The following is a 24506-nucleotide window of genomic DNA, read 5'->3' as shown; positions in this document are numbered from 1 at the left end:
ATGAGAAACAGAGAACACACTCTCTCAGGACTGGATGTTTTCCTGAGGTCAACTGATTCCTCCTTTTACAAAAGAGACTCACTTCCTTCTTGGAGACAGAGCAGTGGGTGATCGTAGCTCACCTTTGCTGGGTGAGTCCATTTTCCCTTCCGGCATCAAGAAAATCTGCATGATGTGTATCAGCTAGTTGCTGCAGGACCAGTCTGCAAAGGGCACTCAGGCTGGCAAAGGGACAAACCCGGTGCCCTGATAGTCTCGCATCTATCTACTAGGGACACGGGCTAGCTACCACCCTGCTGGTAAGGAGAGACTGCCAACTGCCGAAGATACCTATGTCCTTCCTATGGATAGATCTGCAGCCTGTCCTCGGAAGCAGTGTATTGTTTTGAGGGGCTCAGAGCTTAGTCCACACTCTCAAGGCAGTGTCCCCCAGTGCTGGGAGCCCCAACACCCAGGAGGTCCTCAGTCTCTTTTTCTGGAACAAACTAAGCTGTTCTTGCTTTTCAGCTATTCTTGCCTTTTGGGGGGGTTAAGTTTTTTGGGTTTTTTTGTTTGTTTGTTTGTTTTTTTGGATTTTTCGAGATAGGGTTTCTCCGTAGCTTTTGTTTCCTGTCCTGGAACTAGCTCTTGTAGACCAGGCTGGCCTCGAACTCACAGAGATCCACCTGCCTCTTCCTCCCGAGTGTTAGGATTAAAAGCGTGCGCCACCTCGGCCTGGCTGGGGGGTTAAGTTTTAAATTGTCTTTTAATGACGCCTCCAATTTGCCTTCACAGTCTGCCCCAGGGAGGGTACTCCCAGAACAAAAGGTGGTGGGAGAGGAAGAGCTGTGCCACAGCCAAATGACAGGCCAGCAGGACCTGTGCCTCCCCAGGCCCACAGAACCTGCGCCTCCCCAGGCCAGCAGGACCTGGGCCTCCCCAGCAGAACCTGGGCTGCTCTTCCTCTCGGCAAACAGTACCTCTGTCAAAAGACTCTGTTAGTGTGGAGATGTCTCATATGATGATCTGAGTTTGATCTGAGTTTGGCAGAAGGAAAAAACTGCCCCCCCCACAAGTTGCTCTCTGACCTTCACAGGTATGTGCCATGGTGTGTAGGTATGTACACACACATACACACACACATACACACACACAATTAAAGGAATAATAAAAAAAGGTTCTGAGATGCATTAAAAGAGAAAACAGAATTTGGTTTCTTCACATCCTGAATAGAGATAGCACCTGTTGATTACCCCTGGGGCATCGGGCAGGACATGGTGGAGGGAGCTTCCTACCTAGATCTCCTTGGCAGATGTCAGTCCTGTTGGCTCCACCGATGATAAATCGGGGATTCTCACAAATTTCCTGTGGAACAAAAAGAAAACAACCAGGAAATGTTAGTAATTGTAGGAGTTCCCAATGGCGTACTGCCCTGGTATCACGGGATTTACAGTCACTGACCCTACGCCTCCGCAGGCATCCCTGTGTGTGGGTACCATCTCAGGCATCCCTGTGTGTGGGTACCATCGTAGGCTTCCCTGTGTGTGGGTACCATCTCAGGCATCCCTGTGTGTGGGTACCATCTCAGGCATCCCTGTGTGTGGGTACCATCTCAGGCATCCCTGTGTGTGGGTACCATCGCAGGCATCCCTGTGTGGGGGTACCATCGCAGGCATCCCTGTGTGTGGGTACCATTGCAGGCATCCCTGTGTGTGGGGGTACAGGCATCCCTGTGTGTGGGTACCATCTCAGGCATCCCTGTGTGGGGGATACCATCACTTCTCTTTTCCAAACCACAGAGCTAAAGCTCGGAAGCTGGGTATATTGGTTCACATCTATAATCCCGACACTGGGGGGGCTGAGGCAGGAGCATGACCAGTTCAAGGTCAGCCTGGATTACGTAGGAAAACCTGGTCTTAAAGCAAATAATAAACAACCGAGGACCAGAGAAGGTAAGACAATTGCCCCAAAGTTGTCCCCTTTCCTCTCCCACACTGATACTGAATAGCATGTATTTTGAGAGGTGGGGCAAAGGGGCAGCAGAACCCATGGATTTTGTTCTCTAAGCCAGGGAAAAGGATGCTAAAAGAAAAAAAAAAAGATCTCCCTTTCTAAGATGTGGGACATAAACATTTAGAGTCAGCGTCTGTCCCAGTGTCCACAAGTCTTGTGGGAGCAGACAGTAGATGTGGTGTGAGCCTCAGCTGCCCCCTCCTGGTTTGTTGGAAGGGACAAATCCACCCAGAAAATATATAAAAGTATAAAGTAGGGACTGGAGAGGTGACTTAGTTGTTAAGAGCACTTGCTGCTCTTGCAGAATAATGAAGTTCAGGTCAGGTCCTAGCACATGCATCTGGTAGCTCACATCCACCCATAAGACTCAGCAGCACCCACGTGCTGTTGGCACACATACACACACACACACACACACACACACACACACACACACACACATTAATTTCTTTTTAAAAAAATCACAGAAGTAATAACCTTGCAATGTTAAAGTTAAATTTATTAATAGTTTTTATCTTCCTAAAAAATAATTTCCTATTCCTATGCACTAAGAAGGAACTAGAACTGGGATGTGGTTCTGTATTAGAGGACTTACCTAGCGTGTGCCAAGTCCTGGGTTTAAACCCAGCACTACCAGAATACCGAAAGCCTAGAAGCAATAGCCGTAGACTGACAGCAGTGACTTCTGGAGAAGGCGAACAAAGAAAAGGAGCAGAACCGATGCTGAAAGCTGTGGTTCAAAACCACTTTCCCAAGATACCAAGACTGACACTGCGTGTTGAAAGAGTAGGGTACTAAGAATGGCGAGCCAGCGGGGCCAGTGGGAAAACATCATCATAAACACATTTCTTTGGATAAGCAGGAAAAAGCCAAGCAACTCCTTTGGGGGAGGTGTGCAGACTATCATGAGGCTTTTCTTTCTATCTTTTTCCCCCATTTTTTAATTAATTAATTACAAATTTTCCCCAGCCCGACCAGTTTCTTCTCTCTCCCTCCACCTCCCTTCTTCCCTTTCCCCCATCCACTCCTCCTCCTTTCTCTTCAGAGAGGGGCAAGCCTCCCAAGTACATCAGTCAGCCATGGTGTCTTAAGTTGCAGTAGATACCCCTTCTCTCCTAATAGGCTGGATTAGGCACCCCAGTAGGTGGGAAGGGTCCCAAAAGCAGGTAACAGAGTCAGAGACAGCTCCTGCTTCTACTGTTAGGAGCCCCACAAAAAGACTGTAATGATTTAAGAATAGAAAGGCCCTGCCAAGTATGCCACTAAGCAAGCCCGCAGCTCCCGAAAGAGTTGGTGCAAGGACTCTATTGGGAGAGACTGGGGGTGGGGAGTGAAAGAGCAGAAGACCCAGCTGGACTGGGAACACGAGAGGAAGACAGACAGACAAAGAGAGCAGACAAGGGCTGGAGAGATGGCTCAGAGGTTAAGAGCATTGCCTGCTCTTCCAAAGGTCCTGAGTTCAATTCCCAGCAACCACATGGTGGCTCACAACCATCTGTAATGAGATCTGGTGCCCTCTTCTGGCCTGCAGACATACACACAGACAGAATATTGTATACATAATAAATAAATAAATATTTAAAAGAAAAAAAAGAGAGCAGGCAAGAAGAGAGACAAGAGATAAGAAAGGCAAGAGAAGCAAAAGAAGGAACTACGGTGGGCACTTTTAAAGGGTGCACCTGTCACACAGCTGCCGGTGGAAAGGCAGATGACAATGTAAGTTATGATGCCGTACCTGCCCCTGAGCTGAGTCAGGCTGCTGCCTCTGGGAACTAAGAAAGACCAAGATACACTGATGTGGGATTTCTTTCTGTTTGCTGTGATTACCATTAGTTAATAAAGAACTGCTTTGAGCCAATGGCAGGGCAGAACAGAACTAGGCGGGGAAAACTAGGCTGAATGCTGGGAGATAGAGGGCAGAGTCAGAGAGAAACCATGTAGCCCCCTGCCCCAGAGACATATCCAGTAAGCCACAGCCTTGTGGCGATACACAGATTATTGAAGATGGGTTAAATTAATATGTAAGAGTTAGCCAATAAGAAGTTAGAGCTGATGGGTCAAGCAGTGATGTAATTAATACAACTTCTGCGTGATTATTTTGGGGCAGCCAAGCAGCCGGAAACTAACAAGCAGCCTTCTTTCAACAATACACAACTGTAACATGTGTAGAGGGCCTAGGTTAGTCTCATGCAAACTCTCTGGTTGCGGTTCAGTCTCTATTAGCTCCTAGAGCCCCAGTTAGTTGATTCTGTGGGTTTTCTTCTGGTGTTGTTGGCTCCTCTGGCTCCCATTCAATAACAATACTTTATGCCAAAAGACTGGAGCAAAGCATTTAAGACACCAAAGGGAACAAAGTGTTTGGCTGGAACCCCCAACTCATCCCTGTATGATCTGGGAAGCCGTTCATTTCTCTCTCTCTCTCTCTCTCTCTCTCTCTCTCTCTCTCCCTCTCTCTCCAAACCCGGCTGGCTCAGAGAGCCTCTGGAGAAAAAAAGGCAGCAAAAAGCCCAGTTCCACATTCTTGGTGGCTACTGCAGCTTCCTCCCCTGAAGTTGCCAGCTGCCCAAGTCCCTGCCTAAAGCCCTAAAGTGCTGAGCTTTTGAGCATACTTAGGCACAAACCCAGCTTCTGGAAGACACATCATCATGCCACCCCTACAACCTGTAGAGTCTCTGTGCTTTTGTTTGTGAGAGCAGCTTCTCTGGCCTACACCTCTGGGACTGGAGAACTACCGGGAGTTGCTTTGCTCGAATAAAGCTGTTGTTACACTTTTTCAATTCAGCTTGATCTGGCTTACTGTGTCAGTGGAGAAACCTATTTTCAGGGGACAGAAAACCTTTTACAAAGGTGAACCAAGGATTTAGAATGAAATAAAACCTTCTTCTAAGAGCAAAGAAATAAGTAAATAAATAATAAATAAATGTAGTACAAAATTTAAAGTCCACTAAATCCAAGAAGCCAAAGAGAAACCCTAGCTGATGGAAGGGAAAAGGTACAGCATGTGATTTATTTTATTTTATTATTATTATTATTTGTTTTTTTGGATTTTTCGAGACAGGGTTTCTCCGTAGGGTTTTTTTTTTTTTTTTTTTTTTTTTTTTGTTCCTGTCCTGGAACTAGCTCTTGTAGACCAGGCTGGCCTCGAACTCCCAGAGATCCGCCTGCCTCTGCCTCCCAAGTGCTGGGATTAAAGGCGTGCACCACCACCACCCGGCTCAGCATGTAATTTATTGCCTGTCATGTTCAACATCTGCTTACACACAGGATGAGGATGACGCTCACCTGGTAGGGAGCTTACCTAGCATGCATGAAGCCCTGGATGTGATTCCCAGGACCCCATAAACTTGGTGTAGTGTTACATACCTGCCATCACAGCATTTGGGAGGATTAAAAGCTCGGGGTCATCCTGGGCAGTATAGTGAGTTTGAGGCCAGTTTGGGATACATAAAACCCTTTCTCAAAAACAAAACAGGAGTGGCTGGAGAGATGGCTCAGCGATTAAGAGCACTTGTTACCCTTGCAGAGGACTTAAATTGGGTTTTCAGCACCCACACAGTAGCTCACAGGTGCCTATAACTCTAGTTCTCAGAAATTCAGCACCCCTTGAAAGAAGGCCCTGAGCATGCAAATGGCACACAAATAACTCCCAAGCATAAAATAATAAAAATTTAAAAATGCATATTTTAAAAAATCAGTATCTCCATAGTATTTTTTCTTTAAAAATCTAAAAAGAAAGTATAATGTGGCTACGTATAGATATATACTTGAGGGAATCTAAACTAGCATATTACAAAGATTCCAGTGCATTAACTGTTGGTCCTGTTCACAAGATGGCTATCACAAAACAATGTATTAAGAACATGCGGTATATCTGTACAACAGAATCTTTTCCCCCCCAAAACAGGGTTTCTCTATGTAGCCCTGGTTGTCCTGGAACTTGCTCTGTAGACTAGACTGGCCTCAAACTCAGAGATTCGTCTGCCTCTGCTTCCAGAGTGCTGGGATCAAAGGTGTGTGCCACCAAGGTCTGGCATTTAAGTTTTGAAAGAAAAAGAAAGCACAACGGTAATTATTTTGGGGCAGGAGGGATAGCAGTGGGAGGGGAAGGAGAAAAGCAAGAAAGAGTGACGGGGGATAAACATAAGCCAAGTAAGAGCTATACATTATGAAAACGTCATCATGAAAGTCATCTTTTATGTGTGTGCACATGGAGACTAGAGGTCACCCTTGGGTGTCAGACCTCAACTGCTCTACATCATGGGTTTGTTGTTGTTGTTGTCGTTTGTTTGCTTGTTTATTTTTCCAAGACAGTGTTTCTTCATGTAGCTTTGGAGCCTGTCCTGGAACTCGGTCTGTAGACCAGGCAGGCCTCGAACTCACAGAGATCCACCTGCCTCTGACTCCCCAGTGCTGGGATTAAAGGTGTGCGCCACCACCATCTGACTCCATTGTGGATTTTGAGGCAGAGTCCTAATTGGGAGTTCAAAGTGTACAGTAGGCTGGCCAGCCAGTCTCAGGGATCCACCTGTCTCTGCTTCCAGGGCTGGGATTAGAAGTACTTCCTGCTGTGTCAGGACTTGTTTTTAAAATGAATTCTGGAGACTGATCTGGGGATATCATGAGATCAAGTGATCTCCTCAGCCCTCACTTTTGTATTTTAGATACAATACTAGTGCACACACACTAGCTACAATGCAGCGGATTCTAAGATTGGAGCAGGAATTATACCAGATGAACCTGGAGCATCTTGTAATGATTCAAAACCAGAACATTCTCAAGAAGCTTTGAAAACAAACCAACCCAAGGATTTGTTAGCTAGACGCAGGAGCCAGCTGCGAACGTATATATGACAGTCTGGGCCCTCAAAGTACTGTGATGAGAAGGTTCTTGACCTCTGTCACCTTCCTCAAAACACGTGATCCCAGGGCTGGAGACATGGCTCAGCAGTTAAGAGCACTTGCTGTTTTTGCAAAGGATCCTGGTTCAGTTCCCAGCACACACATGGCAACTAACAATGGTCTGTATTATATTATATTATATATCATATATTATATTATATATCATATATTATATATCATGGTCTATATTAATTATAAGGGCTCTAGTGCCCTCTTCTGGCCTCAAGGAATACTGCACACATGTGGGGTACATATAATCATGGAAGCAAAAAAACACTCATACACAGAAAATAAAATAAAAAATTATTAAAAAATCAAACAACACATCCATAAGCCTAATCTAGTCAGAAGAAAAGTAGACACAGATGCCAACTGAGAGGCATTTTATAAAATACCTCACTAGTGCTCTGAGAAACTGTGCAGTGCATCAGAAATGAGGAGAACCTGACGGGGAGGCTGAGGAGACACGACACCAGAGCACCTGAGGGGGAGGCTGGGGAGAAATGACACAAGAGAAACTGAGTGGGGAGGCTGAGGAGACACGACACCAGAGCACCTGAGGGGGAGGCTGAGGAGACACGACACCTAAGTGGACATATATGGGAGGAACCTTGGAACATAAAAAGACAGTGGACAAACCCTAAGGAAAGTGTGGACGCTGTTCTCAATAATACGTCGCTATTGGTTATTGATGGAAATGTACCGTGCCATGATGATACAGTGAGGAAAACTGGACTGAGTGTAGCCATTCTCCCTCATCTTTGGGGTAGATCCAAAGACCCCCAGAAATCTGAAACCATGACCACCCCACATATATTAGACTCCTTCCCGTACACAGAGGATAGCTCAACTCATATATTAGACAATGAGAGATGAGTAACACTATAATACAACAGAACAATTAAAAATACAATAATGGAGGTTATTTAAAACCTCTGAATTATTTCAAAACTATTCCATCGAGTATTTTTGTACCACTCTTGACCACAGGAAACTAAAACTGCAGACAGTAAAACCAGTGGGCAGAGGGACTACACATGGGACCCAGAACTAATTTACAACTGTTATGTCACCCGGTAATTGTACATTAGAAGGTCAGGGCTGGAGAGAAAGCTCAGGGGTTCAGAGCATGTACTGGTCTCCCTGAGGACCTGAGTGTGATTCCCAGCACCCACATCAGATGGCTTACAGCTGCCTATAGCCCCAGCTCCAGGGGCACCTGACAGCTGACATCGTGGGCACTTGCGTTCATGTGTGATGGGCATATACGCACACAGACACATGTATGCACCTAATTAATACAATAAAATTTACAAATCTTTTTTAGAAAACCACCAAAAGTAAAATTAGAAGCTTAATTAAAGTTTAAAAAAGAAATTTAACTAATCAAGATTTGCATATATGCTAATGAACCTGTCTTGCAGCTCCTCTGGGTTTGCACATGCACCCCTTGCCAGCTCAGAATGCAGCAGGTTCTTTCACACCTTCTTGAAGACATGCTTTGTCCCCCACGCTTCTGAGCACTTTGACCTACTCCCGCTGACGTGCAAGGGCTCCTAGGAGGTCCTTCCATAGGGCAGCCTGGGCTAATTGTTTCATCCAGTAAGGAGCCCAGCTAGTCAGTGGGGACCTTCCTGTTTAAACAGACTTGACGTCATGCTAATGAGCCAGCTTGAATAATGAGCCAGCTTGGGCTTGAAGGCTAAGGCTCATTCTCGGCCTCCAGTTTCTTTACTGTTGGCCTCTTCTGTGGGCCCTGAAACTTCAAGCCTCTGCTCGCTTCGCTACTCTGTTCTCCCCTCCCCAAACCCCTGCTCTCAGGAAGAGCTGAGTTAACTGATTCTCACCTTATAATCTACGGAGAATTAAGTCAATGCATTAGCACTCTCCAAATATTTATAAGCTTAGGAATCTAAGGGTCCTCATTGTCAGGCTCAGGAACAGAAAATAACATCTTTGGTCTCTAGTGGAAGAAGTTGGGTGTTTGGGGCTGTGGAACCCTCATGACCTACTTTGCTCAGGGTTGGGGTAAATCCGTGGCCTCAGGTTCTGACCACTGGCCACTTCACTCCGTTTCCCAACAGCTCTCTGCAGATCCCATGCCCCCTTTATCCCTACCTTAGGCCTCTTCCACGTGATGGCCTTCATCTTGGCTTTCTGGCTCAGCTCGTGTGAACCAAGGGCCTGCACACCTGCCGGGAAGACACGATCTTCAAAGAGGCGCTTCTGAGCCAGGCACTGTTGTTTGAGAACAACAAAATCCTGCCCCTCGAACTTGAGAGGCTGTGAGACAGTACCCTCTCCATTCCTCCTGTCCCTTTCCCGGATCACCCTGTCGCAGAAGAATCCCGGCAGCAGGTAGGGCATGATGACCAGCAGTGCCCTGGGCCTTCCCTGCGGCCTCTCTTCTGCTGTGCCCTCAGCCCAGGCCTAATCCTCTGGTGAATGGCCCGGAGCCTATATAGCTCCTCCGCCCTCAGCAGCTTGATGCAAATGAGAAAGGCCGTGGTCAGAGTCAGCAGCTTTGGCTAGAGGCCCCTGAGCCCGTGGTCTAGGGGCAACACATGCAAGTCAGAGAGGGAGCCAGGGAGGGGAGAGAGCAAGGCAGAAACGGATGGGGGAACAAACAAATATGGCTTGTAGACCTTTAGGGCACCTCGAACAGCCTTGCTGGGACTCTTGCTTTAAAAAGAGAAAATATAGTTTGCGAGAGCTCCCCCTGCCTCAGCAAAAGGCATTCATGCCTTTGCCACTGGCCATCAATGGGATATAGTCTAAACATGCTGTATACACTAATCCTATACAGGCTGCTGAATGCATAGGAGAGATCGGCCTTTGTCTGAGGGTAATGAAGCCTCATTCTCCCGATGTCCCTGCCCCACCCCCTGCAGACCTTGACTGCTGTTAGGGGCTCTGATCTATGAGGATGCAGAGGACAAGTGTATAGACCTCAGAGCAAAAGACCCTATTCCAGTTGACCCAGGGCGAACACAACACACCCAGTGCCCTATGTAGCACCTCTGCATCAGGAAGTGTGGGTTGCAGGTCTTTCCGTTTCATTTTGATTGAGAGATGGTGTTTCATGTAGCCCAGGCTGGCCTCAAACTTACTGTGTAGCTTAGGATGACCTTTAATTTCTCATCCTCCTGTCGCTGCTGGTTTGTGGGGTGTCTGGGATCAAACCCAGGACCTCATGCATACTAAGCAAGCGCTTTACCTACTGAGCTACCTCCCGTCTACGTGTGCTAGGGAACTGTTGCTGGGAATGCTTGGCTTTCCCACAGTTTCACTCTGTGTGCACAGAGAGCTGCAGAAGGTGGGAAGGTAGGGCGGGCAGGCTGCACGCTAGAAGGGTGTTCAGTCCTCCCAGAAGCTCGCTGACCTCTGCTGCCTTCACCTGCCCTGCACGTCTCTGTGTGTAAGCTTCAGACTTCTGGCTCCACTTTCAAATGCGACACCAGTGTAAATGCCACTTCCCAGGGGCATGATAGTACGACCTCAGTGCTTGAGAAGTTTAGACAGGAGGATTTCTCTGAGCTACCGGCCTGCCTGGGCAGCAAGGAGAGTTCTAGGCCAGCATTAATTACAGAGCGAGACTGTAGCAAAAGGAGACCAAACGAGCAAAAACAGAACAAAATTTAAAAACGAGTAAAAAAAAATTCAGGTTATTAAGGCCTAGTCTCAGGATTCAAATATCACTGAGTTAAGGTATGGGTTGCGTCTCTGCATTTATTTATTATTCTCTCTGTGTATTTTTTATTCTCTCTCTGTAATGAATTTGAGTGTGAGTGAGTGTGTGGTGTGTGTGCGTTCAAGTGAAGGCCAGATGTGTCGTTACTCAGGTTCTGTCCATCTTGCTTGTTGAGACAGCGTGGTGCTCATAGCATAGGAAACAGTGTAGTTTGGAATTCTCATTTAGTTTGGTTTATACACCCCCCCCCATACCTGTAGTGATGCATTTGGCAGCCAGATTCCTTCACCTGCTAGTACTTTACACACACACCTCTCTCCAAACAATGTACCTAGCACCCTCAGAACCCCCAGAGCCCACCCTGCGTCAGGCTGTACACTCTCCCATCTTTGAACAATAGCCCTTTTCCACCCCTGGTAACAACCAAACAGGCAATGTCCTTTCTTTTCTTTCTTTCTTTATCTTTTTTCTTTTTTTGATGAGGGGTGAGTGGGGGCAGTAACCAATTTTAAATAGTGAGCTTTTCCAAGTGCCAACGAGGGGTGAATTAAACAAAATAAGGAAGTATTTCTTACTCTATCATTTATCAGGCATCGACAATTATAATTTACAAATGTTGAACAGAATCGGTCAACAAAAATAAAGCCCACAAATATGGAGAGATAGACAGTGCTAAAAATGGAGATTTTCATGGGTTCGAGAACCTTCTGTTGCAACTAATGAAGCATTATTTTACAAGCTTTCATTCGGTCAAGCCCTTATTGGCCTGCTCTCTACCTAATCCAGGGCTTAAAGGGGTAGGTGGACAGAACATAGGTGAGGCCCCACCTGTACACAGGGAGGCCACAGCATATTGGGCCTATGATCCCTAAGTTGAGGAGCATCTAACTAAATGGTTATGGAAACAGCCTAATGTCAAGTGTTCACCACAGCTAAACGTTCCAGGTCCAGGGACCCGGTATCTATTCTTACACAAGTGATTTCTTTATTCCTTGGAGAGAGGGTCTCTCCATGTAGCATGGACTTTTCTCAGACTCAGTGGTCAGCTTGACCTTGATACAGAGATGACAATGGTGTGCTACCTGCTCCAACTTGTCGCTCTCCTGAAATAAGGCAGTTCCTAGCTAATGTATCAAAGAATAGAAAGGCTGATCTGGCCTAAGCTGGTTTTTGGGTACACGCTCAGTCATACAGAACTGAGTCTTCTAATAACTTTTCAGGGACAGTAATCTGCTACCTTATACCTTTGCATAGTTGGGTGTGTGTATGAGCAATGCCAGGTGCATTATGGGAAGGGATACACACAGTAGGGAAAATAAAGAACTGCCCAGACTATACCCCATACCAATCAACTCCTCCTTATCTTCAGTTTCATAAAAGGAAGCTCCAAACCTAAATCGGGCCCTTGAGACTCTCTTGACATTATAACCCCTACAATCTGTTCCGCTGCTTCCCTTAGAATATAGTTATCTTGCTTTTCTGTAAATCTATGTGAGCACTTCTTTACAATTCTTTGGTTAATAGGCCAAGACCCTGGAAACACCCAGCCCAGACCCTGACCACCAGAAACAAAGGGCCTCTCTCTGAACCTGGGGCTCACTGGCTAGGCTAGAATGTGAACCCCATAAACCCACCTGTCTCTGTGTCTCCGGCATAGGGATTCAGGAATACACCCCCCACACACACACCTGGTTTTTCACATGGGTCCTGGGGATACAACTCAGGTGCTCAGGACTGTACCTCACTTCACCCACCCAGCTTTTCCCCAGCTCCCGTTCTCTGCATTTTAAATCAGTTTATTAGGAGACTCTTAAGTCCACTGAAGTTTGAAAACATGATTTTGTCATCAGGATACTGTAATATTTGTAAATTATTCTTAATTAAAAATTGCTTTTTCTTAAATGGGCTGGGATATGGGAGGGTAGGATAAGGAGGGACATCTGAAGAGGGGTACCTAACACTAAAGACTTTGAAAGTGCCTCGTGGAAACCTACTACTGTAGAAACATGTTAAAATAGATACACATATAAAAGAAGTTCAAATGGAGTTACCCCATAATGGAGGATGGAGACAATGTCTCCCTCAGGCAATGTAGGCAATCAAATAAAAAGCCCAATGCCAGATATGGGTTATCTCTTATCATGTTGTTGGTCACTGAGGACCATAGATTCCCCTAAACATTATAAGCTATAGTTATTACTCTTGCTTACCCTCTAGAACTTGATGGTAAGACCTGATCATTGAACACACTGCACATATCAGTCATAGGACACGGAGACTCAAGCTGGTAGCATCCAGAAAGCTTCATCCCTACTGGGTAGCTTTTACAGTGCTGTTTACATTACTGGGGGAGAAAAGTATTAAGGGTTTTTACACAGCCATGAACTCTATGAACTACAATGACTGTCTTGGCAAGATAGCCTCACTGGTGCAATAGTGTCACAAATGTTATGGGAGTCACCAAACACTTTCTGGTTGGATTTAAAACCCATTCCACAAGATAGAACTAATGCCTGGTATTGTTAAATGAGCCCAAATCCCATGACTGGTTAGGTCATACTACCTAGGGCCCTAGTTAAATTGCTCTCTATGTTCTTATCTTATACCCATAGGCTAGTGCATCTCTCAACTCTCAACAGAGAAACTCTTTTTGCAGAATATGACACAACTTGGTCAATGTTCAGAGAATGAGACTGTGGAGTGCCTAGCTCTAAATGGAACATCTATATCATAGCCCTCCCCTCAAAGTTCAGAGATCATTGCAGAAAAGGAGGTGGAAAGATTGTAAGAGCCAGAAGAAGTGGGTGTCTGTAGCCAAACCATTTGCCAGGCATGACAGTGAAGTTTAGCAAATACATGACTGCACACATAGACCTGCAGATGATCAAACCAGCCAAGAGTTCCAGCATGGTTCAGGGAGGGGCTCATGAAATACCACCCTGACTGAGAAACTATTATCAACTGATGGCTGCTGGAGAAAGGAGGCTAAGTTTTCTCTCGGATATAGTCTCCAAAAGACTATCCATGCTCCAGTAGATGGTCCTATGTCTATGCACATACAGATGGCACCAAGTAGAATCAGTGAACTTCAGAAAAGAAAAAGATGGCTGGAGAGATGGGTCAGAGGTGAAGAGCATCATGTTCTTGCAGAGGACCCAGGTTTAGTTCTTAGCATCTACTTGGTGACAGCAAATGTCTGATACATTCCTTCAATCTCCAAGAGCACTGTGCACACATACATGCAGACAAAACACCTATACACATAAAACAAAAATAAATGGTGGTGGTATGGATTTAGTAAAATCATTTATGGCTGGACATGGGGGTACATCTTTAATCCCAGCATTTGGTAGACAGAGGCAGGCTATTGTGGGACAATCTTTTTGTACACTGTGAAAATGTGTCTCTGCCAAGGCACCTTCTGATTGGTTTAATAAAGAGCTGAACAGCCAATAGGTAGGCAGGACTTCTGGGCAGAGGTAGGAACACTGGGTACAAGAGAGGTGGGATTCGCCAGTCAGACGTGGTGGAAATGGAACACATGGTACTGAGCAGAGGTGGAAGATTATTATAAATAGGTTAATTTGTCATAAGAACTGGTTGGGACTAAGCCTAAGCATCATACTTAATAAGAAATCTCCGTGTCATTATGTGGGAGCTGGCAGTGACTACAGCAGGTAGACCTTTATGATTTGAGGACAGTGGTCTACACAATGAGTTCCAGTCCAGTCAAGGCTACATAGAGAGATCCTTTGCCCTTCAGAATCTTTGTGTCAGGAGGAAAGCTAACTACCTCAGACTGTTGAAAGCGGTTCTTCAACATTTTGCTCCTGGATATACACGGTGTTAAGTTGGGAGCATAGACCCCAGCCCCTCGCATCTATCCTAGCCCCCCAAGCCTGAGAGTTGTATTGGTCTGGACTTCAAATCCCAGCATGCCAGGGAAGGGTCAGGACCACTCCCACAGGGTACTTAAGTGAACTCTCAAAAGAGGAACACTGCTCCTTTTTCCTTCCTCCTGGTGGTGGTGGTGGTGGGGTGTCTAGGCCTCCTAGTTCCTGGTTCTCCCTCGGGGCAACCTGAGAGCTCAGAAATCCTATTAAACCTGGATATTTTTTAATTTTGCTTGTTTTGATTTGGCTTGATTGGGATTTTGCATCGGTAGAGAGCTTGCGTTAGAAAAAGTTCCTAATACGTGGAGTGTTTATTAGGAGTTTTCATGCCGGCTCCAGGCATGGTGGAGCAACCAGAATACTTCCCCAGTGCTAGAGGCCTCAGGGCATCCTTGGAGACTGAAATACATCTTCAATTCCCAGCCCCTGAGCAGCAGGGCCTCCTCATTCTTCCCCACCCAGGGTTCAGTGAGTCCATTTTCCTTCCTTTTGCTTTTCTCTCTCCAGTCCCGTGCTTTCTACATTGGCTTCTGGGCATGTTGGCTCAGCGTTGTCACTTCAAGTGAAGGGGCAGTGCAAGTGTGCCCTTTCCTAAAGGTTACTTGTCTCGGGGGTTAGGTCATAGGGACTGCCAGGAGCTCTGTGTGTGTGTGTGTGTGTGTGTGTGTGTGTGTGTGTGTGGATGTGTGCGCGCGCGCACGTGCACGCACTCCAGGCTTCTCTGTTCACCTCCCACGTCATTCTAGCTTTCATTTTTGTTTTATATCAACCAGCAGATCTTTTCTTTTTCTTTTTCTCCCTAGAAAACAATCATGTTGGTGCATGCCTTTAATCCCAGCACTCAGGAGGCAGAGGCAGGTGGATCTCTGAGTCTACAGAGTGAAGATGTTTCCGGAACAGCCAGAGCTAAACAGAGAAACTCTGTCCTGAAAAACTAACCAACCAACCAACCAACCAAACAAACAAACAAACAAAAATAATCATGTTCAACCCTATAGGCGAAGCACTCTATTTTATTATTGCTAATTTGTTTTTATCTTTAAGTGACATGGTTCTCATATTGCCCAGGCTGACCTTAAACTTGATGGTGTCAGCTATCCTCCTGCCTCAGTTTCCTCTGTAGCTAGGACCACTGGTAGGTACCAACATACCTGAGTCAAGAACTCTTTATATATTATAAAGCAGGCTGGAGAGATGACTCTTAGGTTAAAAAGAAATACTACTTTTGTAAAGGACCTGAGTTCTGTTCCCAGCACCAATATCAGCCTAAAAGTCCAGTTCCAGTTGCCCTCTTTTGGCCGCTGCAAGTATCCGTAGTCATGGGAATATACTCTCTCTCTCTTTCTCTCTCTCTCTCTCTCCTTCCCTCCCTTCCTCCCTCCCTTCCTTCACTTTTTCCTCCCGATAGAAAGTTTCTTCCAGGTTAAGGATTCAGGGAGGAAGTATATTCGCCAAAGATGTGCAAAGAATCAGACAGAATTCTCTATCAGGAACAAGCCTCCCGACACACAGAGCTGTTGTTTTATACTTTTGCTGCTGCTTGCATTCCTGGAGTAATTACCTTAGGACTGGGGACCAGTTACTTCTGCCTGGATAGTGAAGATCTTCGAAGAGGTAAGGAGGCCAGGTCACACAGAGTGCAAAATCTCGCCAAGGCAGCTGGGCTCATGCTGGCAGGAAGCAAGGAGAAAGGGAGAGCCGCCAGCTGGGGATGTCAGGTGGGAGACACTGAGATCAAGCAAGTGCTAGCATGAAGATCTCAGCTTGGGTGAAATATGGGTGATGGCGAATGACAGTTTCGAAAAGCCACTTCAAAATCACCCTTATTCAAGAGATTTCCGGTTATAGTACTATAGCGAACTGAAGGGAAGTACTGGGGGCTTCTGACTGGCAGTTTCCCTCAGGGCCAGGTGTTGGCAGCTGGGGAACTAACCAGACCAAGGAGTGAAGGATATACACTGGGAAAAGCACAGCTGGGAATGGGGTTATAACATTAATAGCAGGGGGGAGGGGAGATGCCAGCAAAGTAGAGACCTCATCTTGTGTGTTTCCTCACAGGACACGGTCCCTACTCTTTAGGCCTGACAGAGGTTACCATGTCCAAGGAGTGCATGGGAGAGCAGATGTTTCCAAGAATGCTTTGCAGTTCAGAAAATCCTGGGGTCCTTTCAGTTTTCTAATTCCAGTTAATTTGTGTCTCATACATAATCCTTTGTACTTTCTGGACCATAATTATATAAAGTGAAGTACTTGGATAACACTTCCATGACCCACTCCAACTTTGTAATTTATGTTAATATAGGGCATATTCCTTAATCTTTACCTTTATATGTACATATGTGTGTTTGTCTGAGTGTATGTGTATGTACCACATGTGTGCTAGAGCCTCAGAGATCACAAGTGGCATCAGATCCCTGGGATACAGTTGTGAGCCACCACCTGCAGGTGCTGGGAACCAAAAGAGCCATTTCTCCAGCTCCCTATACCCTGATTGTGGAGGTCCGAAAATGTGAGCCTGTGTCCACACTGACCAAAGGTCAGAAAGTTGGAACTTACCTCTACTTCCTTCAAGGTTATTGTGCTTCCACCTCAAACAAAACTCCCACCTAGGTCAGAGAGTTCTGCTCACTCAAGGTCATTGCCAACAGCTGTGGTTAATAGCCAGGCCTTGTACTCCAGGAATGGAGAAGTAGATTGTTCCCACCTCAAACAAGAGTCTAAGGAGCCAGCTAAGTTCCAGTTCCTATAAGGAGACAATTTTGGATTCCACCCAGGGAGTGGTTTGCCTACAGAATGTTTTGGTCTAGAATGTGAGCAGAACTTGTTTTGTTCTAGCAAGAGAATGTTTAACTATGGATGTAGCCTGATACCTTCAATTGGTATGTTCATTTCCAATTGGTATGTTAATGCAGTTTTTTTTCTTACTCCTATTTTTGGGGTCAGGGGTATTTTAAGCAGTTGGAAATTAAACATGGGCGAATTTCAGTACTCACTGGAATTCCCTCCCAATACTATCCTACATATTTCTCTGGTTTATTATTTTCATTCACACCTTCATACTCTTTACTATATTTCTAAATCCCCATGCCTCTACCCTGGTGAGACATATTTTTGTCGAGGCTGGTCCCCGACACCTGATATTAACCCTGGGAGGACACACAGTCATTTTAACCACGAGAGAACACACAGACGTTTTAACCACGGGAGGACGCACAGGCGTTTTAACCACGGGAGGACGCACAGGCGTTTTGACCACGGAGGATGCAAGGGAGTTTTGACCACGGGAGGACGCACAGGTGTTTTAACCATGGGAGGACGCGCAGTCGTTTTAATGAAGGTTTGAAAAGTCAGGATCTTTGTTGTCAGTGATGGTGGTAGGGGCCCAATATCAAACAGCCAGATATCTGGGAGCATACATGTTCATATGTACTGACAGGACAGTGCTTACAAGGGACCACTGTCATCCCCAGAGCATCATAGGCCCTTCTCATATGTGCAAACCTAGCTTTTAGGGTCAAAGCCGTCAGTGCTTTCAGTAAGAGCAGTGTTTGTAGGTTTTGCTCCCCTTGCTCTTTGAGCAGTATTGGAGAAGGATTTTAGGGGCCCCTACTTTGGGAAGCAGGGCTGTCCTGGGTCCGACCCTTAGGTGTGGGTTTTTATTTGCTATCATCACTTGTGTACTACTGTGCTTGGTATATGTGCCGGGTCTACAAATGACCACAGACAGACCCTGCTCTCAGCACCGGGAGAAGAGAGGCGAGAAAGCTTGAAGGAAGTGGTACCTGAACAGATAGGCAGGGAAAGAAAGGAGGGATCAATCAGCTGCACCCTGGAAGGGCACTGCAGGCATAGGTTCAGCTGTGGCGTCAAGCTTTGGGGAGGAGGGTGAAGGTGAGTGGCCAGTGTGAGCTAGTCCCAGAGGGCTGTGGCTCAGCTAAGACAGGTGGCAGGGGCCAAAGGGGTGTAGCATTCTAAATACACTGGGTTGCCCACCCCCATGACTTGGATGGAACCCGAGACTTCACACGTGCAGGGTGTGTGCTGAGCTACACCTGGCCCACTGCAGTATTCTCTTCTAAGTGGAGGACAGTCATGACGGCCACGATGGGCCTTACCAAAGAGCAGTGGGAAAGGAAAGGAGCCTGGTGGCAGCTCTGGTTTAGTAAACAGAGAGAAACATGGCCAGCGAATCCTGGGATGAGCATAACACATCTTCTTCATGGAAGGTTTCTCTTCCCAGATATAGCCTGCTCTCCTTGTTCCTGTCCACTCTGGACACAGTCCTGACGTCACTCTAACTTAATGTCCATTCCCTCGTGACTGCAGGCTTCAGGATAGTATGTTTTTGTTTCTTATTCATGATAGTGACTTGCCCAGTATGTGAAGCTAGTAGATGCACAATAAACATTTCTTTTTCTCTGTGATCTATCTATCTATCTATCTATCATCTATCTATCTGCATATCTATGTATCTATCTACGTATCTATCTACAAATCTATCATCTATCTATCATGTATCTACGTATCTATCATCTATCTATCATGTATCTACGTATCTATTATCTAGCTATCTACGTATCTATCTTCTATCTATCTACCTACCTACCTACCTACCTATCATATACCTATCATCTATCTACGTATCTATCTATCTACCTACCTATCATATACCTAACATCTATCTACGTATCTATCTATCTATCTATCTATCTATCATCTATCCATCCATCCATCCATCCATCCATCCATTTTTTTAGCAGTGTCAGGGACGAACAGGGGCCTCAGACATGCTAAGCGGATCTCCACCACCGAGTGAGCTCTATGCACAGCTCCGGATTATTTTGTGACTGAAATGTTTCTTGTATCGAAACCAAGAGTCACATTGGAAGCATGATCAGAGAAGGGAGCCAGGGGAACGTAATTTTCCCCTGGTGGATCCCTGTAAGAGAAAGCCTGAGGCTAGCGAGTAGGGTTTCACCCAGGCCCTGTCATGTGCTGGGTCTATTTTATGCTGGGCCTTGACATCCTAATCTGTGCAGTGAGGTAAACAGACAAAAATTCTTCTAAGTCCAGGATTCTGTGCTCGAAAAGGTCATCTTGCCTCGCTCCTCTTTGCCTGGCTTCTGTGTCTCAGAGATCCACGGCCACTGGCAAACTGAAGGACAACATCTCATGATTTTAGCTTGAGAAACGGAAACAGTCTCAATATATTTAGGCAGAGAAGGTATCTCTGGACATTCTGGAACCGGTTCTGGGGAAAAGATGGCCATTTTAGTGATGAATCAGGGATCTGATTACTTTCATGAAAAACAGAAAGAGAGACAGCGAGAGAGAAGCAGCCCGGCCTGCCCTCTCTTGGACTTGACCCTGTCCTCCCCTTTCCACTCTTGCAGCCAGAGCCCAGCCGGCCCCTGCCAGGATCCTTCCTCCTGTGCCCATGTGCACAGCTGTGTGGGGAGGTGCTGAGTGGGAGGACTTCTCTGAGGGCAAACTCCAGCCGGCTACAAAGCCAGCAGACTACTCACCGGAGGTCTCTTCCAAACGAACTGGATGGGGAACTTTTGGCTGTAAAAGAGAGAGGTCTCGTCTGGCGGGAACTCGGGATCCAGATAGAGAACTTTCTTCTCCAGGCACTTCTTGTGGAGCTGCTCAAACGTCTTCTCTTTCACTCCAATAATTGGGAAATTGCGGCTGATGATGGCTGAATAGATGCCACTTGGGTGTCCACCCCCAGCCTCAGTGGTCTTTCCTTGGGCTGGGTGAGGCCCAGGCCCTGGGGACCTGGGTCCAGGTCCCGGGGATCTAGGCTCAGCCCCTGTCCTCGGGGCCACAGTCGCACTAATGACGGTCGGCATGGCAGGCAACTTTGTAAGGACGACGTTTTTTAAAGAGAACAAGATTCAGCTCCCTTCAAGGAAAGGAAGCAATTACAACGCGGAAGTTGAAGCGATCCTTTCAACTGAGAGAAAAAATGGCCACACTCACTTCAAAGTTTAAATCCTATCAGAAAGCTGGCTGGCTTATGAGCAGCTTAAAAAGTCGAGCTGTGATCCCGGAGCCATAGGTGTTCCTGAAGGAGAGGCACTAACACGAAAGGATTTCAAAGCAGTTTCTACCTGGGGGCTCCTACCAGCAGCATGCTTGCCAGAGGGAGAGAAAGAGAATGAGGGTTGTGTTTCAGTGGCCTGAAGACGCTTAAGCCAGGAAAACTAAAAATAGACGTCAAGTGAGATGGGGAGCACGGAAGCAGAGGGGCCAGTGTGCGGACGGACTGAGAGGCAGAGAAGGACCCAGCTGGGCAGCTCTACTTGACATTAAGAACTTGTGTTGTCAAGTCACGAGAGTATCTGAGACAGGTGAACACAAGAACCCAGCTAAGTGGGTTATGGACTAGGAGAGATAAGTAGGCCACTGAAGCAGTGGTCACCGGATACACAGAAAACAGTATTTGAAGAGCTAGCTGGAATCCAAGCCATGGGAATTCTGGGGGCATATTCCATATGTTTTAGAGAGCATGATTTTTACTTTATAAAATGTTAGAATACCAGAATGTCACTTAATATTAGAGTATCTTTTCTAGAATGTTCTGGAATCAGCTTTCAGTCCAACTGGCTAGGAAATGCCACTCAGCAAAATTTTCAGTCAGGGAAATCCCTCCCTTCTTGGGACCTAGACACCTCCTGCCTCTGACACACACTGAGACCAAGCCTACTATACACTGTGTACCCTAGTAGGTTATTTGTTTAGCCACACCACATCAGCATCTAGACAGAAGCTGGAAATGGATACTGAGCCAGGCTGGTGTCAAGTCCTAGGACGTCATGTCTAGACTCAGCCTCAAGGCTTACTAAGTGAGAATGATAGTAGCTGGGGAAGGGACTTGCTCGCTGGGTTTCCTCCTGGCTTTTTACCCATCATGTCGCCCTCCCCATCTGAAGTCTGACTGAGGAGAGGCTTGTCTGAACTTGTAGCAGTGCCTATTCCTAAGTGACCAGCTTCACAGATTCAAGTTTAGGAGTCTCGGGAAAGGGTGGGAAGAGACAGCTGGAATAGGGGGCATTGGGCAGGAGAGATGAATTGGCAGCAAAGCAGTTGACATGAGTTTGAGGATCTGAGCTTCCATGTAACAAGGTGCAGTAACATGTCTACCATCTCGGTGCATCCAGGGAGAGGTGGGAATACAGACAGGCAAACCCCTAAAACGGGCCAGGTTGTCAGCCCCTGCAGCAGCAAACAACAAAAAGCCCCTGCCTCAAATATGGTGGAAGGCAAGGACCAGCACCCCTGGTTGTCCTCTTCTATGTGTGCCAGGGTAAATGTGTACATGTGCATACCCCCATCACACACAGAAACATGCATACACACATATACCCCCCCCACACACACAAAGAAAGAAGGAGAGTATGATTAGGTTTATGAATTTTGTTAATGTAACATGAAGGAAACCTATGTCTCAGCTACTGGAACTATCAACCTGTCTTCCTGTCCCTTTAAGAAAATGCCCAAGGTATCACTACTCTTGAAGGAGAATAAAGAAGAGCAGTTTCTGAAGGCTGGCTGTCCAGGTTCAAAGTCTAGGTTGGCCACTAATGGCTATGAGTGTGTAACTTTAGTTGAGTTACCTTGTCCTTTCTTCCTACGGGCCAGTATACTCTCGTGTAAAACTGGTATGACGATAGACAGTCTGTTGTTGGGTTGGTGTAAGGATTAAACAAGTTAACTCACGTAATGCATTTAAAATGCTGTCAGGGTGTCTTAAGCACTCAGCAAGGGGTTAGGAAAGGCCTGAATTTACATCACTTTGGGGTTAGGCTGGGTTGAATGACCATTCACTCATGATGTCAATCAACTGTCCATCACTACAACAAAATAAATGAGATAATTAACTTATGTAGACAAAAAGGGTTATTTTGGCTCACATTTTAGAGGCTCCTGCCCATAACAATTAGCTCTGTTGGGAGCTAACTTGTGGCACTGGAGAAACTTGTGGCAAAGCAAAAACATCTACCTCATGACCAGGAAGCAAATGAAGAGGGGAGCTGCAGTAAAACACCATGACCAAAAGCAACTTACAGAAGAATTTATTTTGGCTTACATTCCACAGGGAGAGTCCATAACAGCGAGGGAGGCATGGCAGCAGGTGCTGGAGCAGGTGGCTGAGTGCTCAACAGCACACAGGACGTAGAGCAGCCAAACAGGAACTGGAGTGAGGCTATAATTGAGCAAAGCCCAGCCTCAATGACATACTTTCAGCAATGATGCATCTCTGAAAAGTTCCACGACCTCCCCAAACAGTGCCACCAATGTTCAAAGTGTTCAAACATACAAATCTATAGGGAGCACTTTTCATTAAACTGCCATAGTGGTATACCAGATATGAGAGCAATAAACATGATCTTAAGGAATATACACTCTAGTAAGGAAATACACAGTCATCCTTAGCACTAAGGCACATCCCTGAGAATGTAAAGTAGGGCACAATGATCTGTGGGGCAGCATTTCAGAGAAGGGCAAAATCGCTGCCAGTGGGTACTAGGGGGCTGGGGTATCAGGTTGTAGGAATTGGGCTGGGTCTGGATGGTAAGCTGTACGGGTGGAAGCAGCGGGGTGGGGGGTGCTGTGGTTAAGGAAAGAGAAAGCAGAATGGTAGCAGCTGCGGGTGGCTACATGGAAGAAATATGGTGGGAGGCTCAATGCTGAGGAACTGAGGCCTCCCCAGTAGCTGCTGAAGCAGACAGCAGGGAGTCTTGGGGTCTCCAGAGCCAGAAGCATTGGGATGCAATGCTATGTTACAATATTCAAGACCGTGCCAAGACATATCGGAACTCACTGCAAGAGGAAGTCAGTAACACTTTATTTAAAATCTTTTGCTTAGCCTGGGTTTTTTGTATTCATTTTGATTTTTAAAGACATGCATTAAAATATTCCTTATTTTGATTATTGACTGTGTCTAAAACAAGTGCCTCTTACTTGTGTTATGATAGTCCCAGTCCTGTGTTCTATTTTTGAAGTTCACCTGTGGAACATGGGTATTTATTTCATTATTACTAATTATAGCTTATTCATGTTATGAATATTCTTTGATTAGGAGAGAGTATTTAGTAAAATATAATTAAAAGGAGTACATCTGAATTTGAAGATTGACTTGGTACTTTTGAGTGTAAGAAGCAAGAAAGGGACACCAACCCTTGAGCTCCCGAGTCACTGTCTAGGGAGAGCTTTCCGCAGCCCTGACCATGCAGGAGAGGGCGTCTGCAGGAGAGGGCACTATGCCTGCATTGCTGTGGTGGAGGGCGACCCTGAGAGGAGTAAGCTCTGTCACTGATCTGGAGATTGGTTGGGCAGTTCTGCTGCTGCAACAGCCAGAGTGACTGCTGAACAGCCTGCGGCAAGCCCTGAGACAAGCCCCACACATGGGCCTCCTGAGGAGCTCCAGGTCGGGCTGCACACTGAACTCTAGCAATGGCTCAGGGCTTTGTGGTCTGTGGGAAGGGCGGTGTTTATACAGCGTTCCAACAATACATCTTTAGATGTAAAATCTGAAATCTTAGTTTTGATTTTTTTGAGACAAGGTCTTGTGTGATACAGTTTAAGCTGGTCTTGAACTCACAATCCTTCTGCCTCAGCTTCCTGAGTACTGTGATTACAGGAGGGGCCACCAAACCTGAAATCTTTAAATCTAAAATCTACTGGCCATCAGTATACTTGATAAAAGCAAAATGTCATTTTTTCCAGGAAGCCAATTGGATGGCAGCATAGATCTCACGGGAGGCAGGAAGGTGAGTGGTCCAGAGGCTCCCACCCTCGTCACCAGGGCACCTGCCCATCATCTGATATGGACCTCCCAGTCATCAGCTATGCTCAGGGAGAGCTTCTCCAGACTCAGGGTGGATGTTTTGGCGTAGTATGTAAAAGCTGCAGGCTGAACTTTACCATCTAAATAGTAAGACAATAAAAAGATACTGTGAGAAACCAGGAGAAAAAAATCTCCCCTCCAAATCTGATACATTGTCTGGCAGCGATGTTACCCCT

General features: G+C 46.2%; 2 protein-coding genes across 7 annotated transcripts in view; both read right to left on the bottom strand.

Annotated features, from left to right (window-relative positions):
- Positions 1–20329, bottom strand: part of Capn3 (calpain 3) — a 46935-nt gene extending 26606 nt beyond the window's left edge. For 3 of the 5 annotated variants that reach the window (XM_041678840.1, XM_041678841.1, XM_041678843.1), the window contains exons 1-2: positions 20000–20329; positions 1275–1344 (exon numbers count right to left, since the gene is read on the bottom strand). In XM_041678840.1, coding sequence (XP_041534774.1) covers positions 1275–1344; positions 20000–20329 — 400 coding nt within the window. Of the gene's footprint in view, positions 1–1274; positions 1345–9008; positions 9258–19999 lie in introns of those variants that run through there. The other 2 variants (XM_041678842.1, XM_041678844.1) reach the window with 1 other exon arrangement.
- Positions 20330–22548: 2219 nt separating this feature from the next.
- Ganc (glucosidase alpha, neutral C) overlaps positions 22549–24506 on the bottom strand; it is a 56075-nt gene continuing 54117 nt past the window's right edge. Inside the window, exon 24 of one of the 2 annotated variants that reach the window (XM_041678791.1) lies at positions 22549–23490. In XM_041678791.1, coding sequence (XP_041534725.1) covers positions 23474–23490 — 17 coding nt within the window. In that variant the 3' untranslated portion in view covers positions 22549–23473. Of the gene's footprint in view, positions 24411–24506 lie in introns of both variants that reach the window. The other variant, XM_041678790.1, reaches the window with a different exon arrangement.

The sequence above is a fragment of the Microtus oregoni genome, unplaced genomic scaffold, assembly GCF_018167655.1.
Source record: "Microtus oregoni isolate MIOR12 unplaced genomic scaffold, Mior012 000031F_ref0000149, whole genome shotgun sequence".
Taxonomy (NCBI): domain Eukaryota; kingdom Metazoa; phylum Chordata; class Mammalia; order Rodentia; family Cricetidae; genus Microtus; species Microtus oregoni.
The sequence above is the reverse complement of the archived record's forward strand: the minus strand, read 5'-3'. Positions and strand labels throughout refer to the sequence as shown.